This window comes from Ixodes scapularis, unplaced genomic scaffold, assembly GCF_016920785.2.
Source record: "Ixodes scapularis isolate PalLabHiFi unplaced genomic scaffold, ASM1692078v2 PGA_scaffold9__187_contigs__length_104089568, whole genome shotgun sequence".
NCBI lineage: Eukaryota > Metazoa > Arthropoda > Arachnida > Ixodida > Ixodidae > Ixodes > Ixodes scapularis.
Genome location: NW_024609884.1, coordinates 29,559,437 through 29,567,578, shown reverse-complemented (window position 1 = coordinate 29,567,578; position 8,142 = coordinate 29,559,437). Strand labels below are relative to the sequence as shown.

Here is an 8,142-nt window from a genome sequence, read left to right as displayed (position 1 = left end):
CAGCTGTGGGCACTGCAGAAACCGTACCAATTGATCAGTCAACACATGCACCGCACAGGCACCACCGCCACCACAGAGGCGTGACATCAGAGTCGGTCACTGGTGTTTATCTTGTAGCAGTAGTCTCCACAACACCACCAGGTTGTGAGGTTGTCACTTTGTCTATCTGAAGACTCCTCACAGACATGACAGTGTAACTTCCACTGCTGTTTGCAGATGCAGAGGAATGCACTGAGTACACATGATGTTTAAGTACCATACTTACCAGACTATAGGGGACTATAGTCTGAAGTATAGGGACAAATTTCGGGTGAAAAAACGTTTCTTTCTGAGTACCACACAGTGCATAGTTCCTACCAGTGCATAGTTTGCACATAAAAGCATTCTCTCATATACAGCGGGCCAAAAAAACATGCAAAATGCTCACTTTAAAAGTGCACAAAGAAATTATGATTAACATAACCTGCGACTCACAAAATCTGTCATGTCTCATCATAATGAACTACCTTGAAAAACTAACCCTTGTATAGGGCTTGCTTTTCTTGTAGATAATCTACAAAATCTGAATTTTCAGGTTTTAAACGTGTATAGTCAGTGGACTATAGTTAGGAAAACAGAATATATTGCCTCTAAAGGTATTCTGCAACAGTTTAGATTTGTGTAGTTGCGAGGCTCCATCAGCTTAGAAGTTGAAAAGGGGTGCCCGTTTTTCTACCTTTGGCCAGTGGGAACCTCAAATGTCAGAACTAGCCCTTATGGTCCCTTCAAGTACCCGTAGGGGTACAAGTACCACAGTTCGGAAACTTCTGTAGCAAACCCATTTTTCTCTAGATAAGAGAGACACTAGATCAACCAGAAAATTCACAATGTTGGCATCACTGAAGCTAGATTTCAATGAAGTGCCAACAACGCTGCATACGGAATTCAGAAGTGCATGTTCTCGTTCGTGAAAGCAGAGCAGACCATGCCATAACATATTTACATGGACATAAGTATAATCTAACTGCTTAGCCTTAGACATAATGGCAAGAAAAACCTATCTCCAGTGCACCTAGACACTTTAAAGGGGCACTCAAGTGCTTTTAGTAAGTAGAAGCTTGTTCTTGATGTATTGTTTGTTGGGCTTCAGTCAGTAAAAATGACCAGCGCTAGATGGCAAGACATGCAGTAAACTTGTAGCAATAGAAATGCACAGGCTCTAATTTTTCCTGAGGGGAAGGGGGGAATTCTTGGGTCCCCCAACATCCATAAAATCCGACCAATTAAACTAGTTAACTGTCTGGAGATTCTAAATGTTACTCTTATTGCTCTTTTTAGGCACGATGTGCATTATATTTTGACAAAGATGTCAAATCTTTGGGTGCAGGAGACTTAATCCAGCAATTATTGTTTGAAACTGACACGAGTGACAGTATGTGCCCTGCTTGCAGCCCAAAAACGCAATCCGACGGCGCCTCCCTGGTGTCTGTTCTAAGCAGAAAGAGGGGCGTGTCGCGATTTGATTAGATATTTTTATAGGGAAATCTGTCGCCCATGAGTAATTTTGGATATTTAAGGATGCTTAGAGGTCATAGATTGAGTTATCACCATAAATAGGCAATCTCAAAATCCACCTGAGTGCCCCTTTAATAGCTTTGCAGTAATTTTTGCACACACACACCTATATTCCTAAAAGACTTTGTGGAACTAGTTGGCCTAGTTGCATATATTTTTTCTGGCTCGAGTCCACGTCAATCAAACGGCACTGGTGGTCGTTGTGACCAAGATGAATTCTTCTTTCCCTAGTTAAAACTGTTGAATACAGGACTATGCCCGACTGGCCTCCTGAAAAACCTAGTGGAGGCAACAGGAGACCAGTCGGGGCCTCGCTTCTACCGCACCAAGAGGAACACAGAAGAATATGCATAGGAGCAGGTGGCTCTGCCAGAACGCACTGCCGCATGCACATGTCCTCCGGGGAGAATGTGAGCAACGCCAACCCCCTGGAGGCAGCCATTATGGTGTCGACCGGGCAGGAACGCTCTGCCAGCAGGAGACATGCCCACGAGAGAAGGGATTCACTCACCGCTCGGGTTGCCTGCAGGCCTTGCCAGCACCCAGAAGTCGATGGACTTCTCCTTGTCCAGCTGCTCGTAGTCCCACTTCTCCTTTACCTTGACGTCCCCGTTGGCGCTCACGTGGACCCAGCGGTCGGGCTTCTCCAGCTCGAACGTCTCGTCCACGGCCTTCTTGTCCAGCGTGAAGACCGTCTTGTTCACGTCGCGGCCATCGGTCTCCTTGTACAGGTAGCTCTTCGTGGGGCGCACGATGATCGAGGAGCGCCGTATCCGCACCACCGAGTCTTCCTGGCTGCTCGCCGGAGCCGCTTCGTCCGGCTCGAAGGCGTCCACGTAGACGGCCACGGTGGGACCGCGACGTGGAGGGGTGCCCCGGTCGCGGAGTCGCACCGCCAGCTTGTACGTTTTGGGTTCGAGGCCCCGCGTGAGCATCAGCTCGCCAGTCTTGGGGACCATGGTGAAAAACGGGTGCCGGTCGCTAAGCCGGAAGGCGACGGCGTCTCCGTCCGAGTCCGTGGCACTCACGTTGCCCACGATCGAATAGGGCTCGGAGCTTAGAGGCACGCGGAAGGTATAGGACCGGCGCTCCGGCACCGGATCGTTGTCGTTTACGTCGAGGACTTCCACGACCACGCGGGTCCGGGCAGACTCGAGGCCGTTGAAGGCTCGAATGGTCAGGTCGTAGCGGTTCTGCGTCTCCCTGTCGAGTGGCGTCCGGGCGCGTAGCACCAACCGCGTTGAATTTCGAGACAACGGGGACAGATGGAAGGCGCCGTCGTCATCCCCCGAGACGATCTCGTACCTGACATCGTCACGACAGGAGTCGGTCGTCGCACCGTCCAGCACGGCGACCTGGGCCCCGGGCAGCCCGTTTTCGACGATGCTGGCACCATACTCTTCCTTCGGAAAGCGCAGCATACTCTGCTGCGGTACGACGTGCACCGCCAGCGCTTGTTCGCGGTCGGACCTCTCGGGGGAGGGGGGAAAGTCGGTCTCGCGCAGTATTAGCGTTCCGGGCCGTCCCACGAGGTGGGATACGTTTGAAGTGACCATGAGCAGGCCGTCGCTCAAGACGTCAAAGCAGCGCGCCACCCTGAGGTCCCCGTCTAGCCCAAACGTCTGTCCCACGTAAGGCAGCCGCTTGACACCATAGCCCGGATAAACGTTGTCGGGAAGAACCACGACTGTCGAGGCCGACTTGGAAGCCGAGGCGACTGCCGAGGCGGCGACCAGCAGCGCGCAGATCAATCTTGGAGGGGGCGCCATCGCCCGACAGCACCGCGTGTCGCTCGCTGGGTTCGGGCCGTGGATACCCGAAAGCCCGTCTCAGAGTAGGACCGGCCGACGCATGCAAGGCGTCGTGCCTTCTTCACCGCCGCACGGGCTCCGCCACCGCCACACCTGAGGCGGGAAACATCGCCAACGTTAGGCGCACACCGCCGGTGCCGCACCGGACAGCGCGCCGTCCAGAGTCAATGCACCCTGGCGTAGCGTACTGCCGAGACGCTCGGCGTCCTCACTAAGCCTAACGCCGAAACGGCCCGCAAGCAGCTTTGCGAGCAATGCAACCAATGTTCCGCGTCAAAATTAAGCCGCGGAGCCCACCGGAGAATAGACTGGGTATCTCCGTTGGGCTCGCGAGCGTCAGTTTAACATTCTGGAACTGCATTCAATGAAAAAACACGAAACATCTACTACTGACGGCGAGCAGAACGGTACCGACCCTAGCTGGGCCAGGCGCAAAAAATTCGATTTATGCACGGACTAGCCGGTCATTTGGAAGTTTTAGCGCCTGTCCGCTTTGTGCAACAACTTCACATGCAAACGCTCCACACGAATAAACTTTTGAAGCACGATGAGCGAGATTCGGATCACGAATGCTCGGCTGAAAGGAGGGAGGGGGGGTGTGCGGTCCGAGCATAATAGATGTCACTCCGTTAGGCACCTTTCCGTTCCCACTGCACGGAAACTTAAGCTCTAAAAGTGAAAACCGAACAGACGTTTTCATAGGACGTTAAGGAACGATAACTTACCTTCCAAAATAGAGTTTAAAGGCATAGAAAAGCGCATGCATGCATTTTCGTACAGCTCAAAACACACGCACCTATCCACACCAAGCCGACTCGAAAGACAACGGCAGAAGCAGCCATTCTTTGAAAGAAGCCACCACCCCCTCTTTTTTGAAACTGAACCAACTGAGCCCACTAAACCGCCAGCAACTCAAAAAGAAAAGTTTAAAGTATATATAAATGCGTAATTTTACTTATTTAAGAAACTTATTCCTTAATTTAGTTCTATATAAATTTATTTTGAGGCCAGTTTGTGGTTTCTGCTCTGACACTTGTCCAGTGCGTAAGGGGGTAAAGCATCTACTTAGAACAGCCGCTGAATTCATGTTTTTTGTTACATTTGTTAGAAATTTTCTCCCTCCGTGATGACTCTTGTCATTTGTATGTAGTGCGGTGACACAGCGTTTGAAATGGAGCGTTGCGTCTTTCAAAAGTTACCTTGTATATATACCAACATGCTCTCATGAAGCGATGACAAATTTGCTCCGAATATTCGGCATCACAGCGGAAAGTTTGGTGGCTTTTCGGTTGCATGACATACAACCGAAACCGAGGCACCGGGCTATGAACCGACATCACTTTCATTGTGGAACAGACAAGGGTGTTAATAATCTAGTCGAACCATTTTGAACGTACTTTTATCTGTGTGAGCCCTTTGTATTTGTGATAAGAGTATGAACCATTTCGTCAAAATCTAACGAAGAGCGAAGTGCTGCTATAATATTGTAGGAAAGGCTGTAGTATGTACGTACGTACCGTACAACCCTGTTATTGAATATTTATAGTTTCATTACTAAGCACAAGAAGACTCAAGAGAGCCAAAGAATGTAATTTTTGATGAACGATATATCCATTGGCCGTTCGTTCTGCAGACCTTGAAGGCAGGAAGTTACATTTGTGAGGAACGCAGATCCACCTCCAGAAACTGGTTCAGTGTGCTTTACGTTTTTGTTTCGCCCATCCTTTTTCATGTTTCTTTCACCCATCCCTGCAACTCTCCACTAAGTCGTGCAACGTAACGCTCCAGCCCACTCAGAAGCTTCAGTTTTCACGCAACTTCACAAACTGGTCTATGATGTTTTGCTATAGAAAATGAAACTGTCCTTTCCATGACCTAATCTTGAGCGGCCATCTAATTGTAGCATTCTATCTGTTTATAAATGCTAAACCATCAGTATGACAGTCACATATTTAGACCTGTTTGTTTCTGGAATGTAATTTGCCACCTCCTCTACCGTGTATCTGATGTTACTACAAAATAATTTAGCCCTTTCATTTTTTTTTTTTTTTACATTTCTGTCTTTAGTGTTTGTTTCTTGACACACCAGCCTGGCTTCCTCAAGATCTCCCTTTATATATGTTGTTCCATGCGGCCTGTCAGTGATGTATTGTGCCATTTTGCTTATGAAGTGACCAAGGATATGCAATTGCAACACATTAGACATCTTGTAATGTGTCATAAGTCAGCTGGCATTGTGCCAGTTCAAATTTTTTTTAAACGACCATGCGCACCGGTATGGTACAACTTGTTCATCAGTGCCATGAGACAGCAGACGATTATGATGCAGTGTCCATTCTACTGAATTGAATCTAAAGGTTAAGCAAGGCTCTATAGTGCTGATTGAAAAAAAGAAAAAAAAATTAATTCACCAATTTTTGCTTTTTTTTTGTTTGTTTTTTGTTGCAGCAGTGATAACGGTGATTGCTTAAGCTGCTGAGCTCCTCCAGACACCAAGGCAGACCGAAAATCATTCACACCTCGTGTGGCTCGTTCTTCAAAGATGGTGTGGAACGAGTTTTGCATGTTCCGCTGTTCTATTGGTTGGTTCCTTTTGGTCCTGTACTCTAGCCTTAAAATAGGTACTTGGCTTCAAAATAGGTACTTGGCTTCAAAGAGTGTTCACATTGCTTTCAGCATACCTCTAATTTCTAAATGCTATCTGCTCAGATTTTTTTTTTTTTTTTAGTTATTGAAGTGAAATAATATAGACCAGTCTTTTTTCTACACCGTTATCAAACTATTCCTTGGTGTATTTATTTGTTGAAACCTCTTCCTGATCTTTTAAGAAAACAATGATGCACTGCTTCATATCCATAATTTCAAGCACTTGCACTGGTCAAAGCATTGTAACATCAATGGCCAAGTGTGTTAATTCACTTGGCTTGGAGCATGTGAGGTAAAGCTGGTGCTGCAGAACTCGGAAATCCTGCAGGTTCAATTGCCTCTGCCCATTTCTACCTGGAGGAGCACTATACCAGCATGTTTCAAGACATTGCAGTGGCCATATTACTTTTGAACTAATCAAACGGGGAGGGGGGGTTGGTTCCCTTGTCTGGATTTGACTAGAGCAATTGCTGGGCTGCCACAGCACCTTCTACGACTATGTGTTTCAAAAAGGAATTCTGGAAGTACATTTGAAAATCTCGTGAGCAGCCACGGTTTTCTGGAGCTGCATGCCTTTGTGAGATCACATACGCCTGCTAGCAAAATCCTCTACTGGCCTTGTGTACCACAGTTGATGGTGTGGACAAGGGACCACGTGGCACTTCTATCAGGTTCATACATAGGGTTCTTCGTTTTCGGGTAAAACCCAATATTACCCCATTTTTGCACCCCGAACAGTTTTTATGAAAATTGGGGTGAACCCGATCTCACCCAGCTTACTACTCTTCTACCCGATTTCTCCCTGAATAGTGGTCTTGAAATCGGCTGACTTTATGGAAGAACAATTCTGGATCTGTTTCAAAACTGCTTCCTCGGTCACTCGTTTGGTGGTAACAAACTCCTTTGATTTGTGTTACCTCTGCATAAATTGCTTCAGAACAAGTCAGAAGGCGGAAATGTACTGTAAGATCGAGCACCATTGCTAAATCATGTACTTTGTTGACTTTTGTTTGCGTGAATAACAGATTTCAGGTACTTGCCCTTCATAAATTGGACTCGAGAAAACCCAATTTCCTAATGGCTTCAGAAAGACCCGATTTCTCCACGATTATCAGCCTGAAAAATAGCGCCCGATTTTTACCCCCCGATTTTTGAAAAATATAAAACCTGAAAACGAAGTACCCTATTCATACAGCATGTTGAGGGCAGGCGTCCACACTAATATATCGGGTGTCTCAAACAGCGGCCAGGCCTTTTAAATCGACCGCAAAATTCGGTTTCTTAACTCTATCGTGCTACGATTCTGTGCAGTGTTGCCCACAGGTAATGCATTTTTTCTATAAAATTTGCAAAGAGTGAACTTACCTGAGGAAAAAGTGAAGAATGCAAAAGGCTTAACTCCCATGGAAACCCAGCGAAGCCACCGGTCTTCAATCAATAGGGCGCCCTATTGTTTGAAGGCCGGTGACTTCGCTGCGTTTCCGCAGGAGTTAAGCCCTTTTCTTTCTTTACTTTTTCTTCGGGTAAGTTTGCTCTTTGCAAATTTTATAGAAAAAAATGTACCACCTGAGAGCAACGCTGCACAAAATTGTAGCGCGATAGGTTAAGAAACCGAATTTTGCAGTTCATTTAAAGAGCTTGGCCGCTGCTTGAGACACCCAGTAGAACACAGAGAAGGCTAGCAGTGTGACAGCATGCGAGAATCTTTGCAGTGTGCATAACGATCGAATCTACTAGTTGCTTTTGCTAGAGGCACCGCAATGCCGCACGCAATGGATTGTGGGGACGTCCTGTATGATCCTCGCCACTGCAGCATCTGCCATATCTACATGACATTAAAGGGAGAGGATAGTGCAGTTGCTCGCCCGTCTGCATGCATGTCCTCCATTGTCTGCTGCAGCCGGTTCTGTACAGTATATTCCCAGCAAACTCTTCAATACTGCAAAAAACGCTGCTTTCCTTTTCTTTCTCTCTCTCTCTCTCTTTGACGGGACGCAGTGAAAAATCGCCTAAAATGAATGCATGCAAATATGCGGTCAGAAATAATAACACCACTGGAAAACGCTAAACCCGTTCTTTTTATTTTTTTGTGTGGTTTATTTATTTACATTAGTTACGCGTGGAAAACTTT

General features: G+C 46.9%; 1 protein-coding gene across 1 annotated transcript; it reads right to left on the bottom strand.

The window, feature by feature from the left end:
• Positions 1 to 2,065: 2,065 nt before the first annotated feature.
• On the bottom strand, positions 2,066 to 4,234 carry LOC8040042 (neural-cadherin; the record flags this gene model as incomplete). Its single annotated transcript, XM_040209197.3, is given in 2 exon segments — positions 2,066 to 3,458; positions 4,091 to 4,234. A coding segment is annotated over 1 exon segment (1,258 nt), but the record flags the coding sequence as incomplete, so codon positions are not given.
• Between the last annotated feature and the right edge of the window lie 3,908 nt (positions 4,235 to 8,142).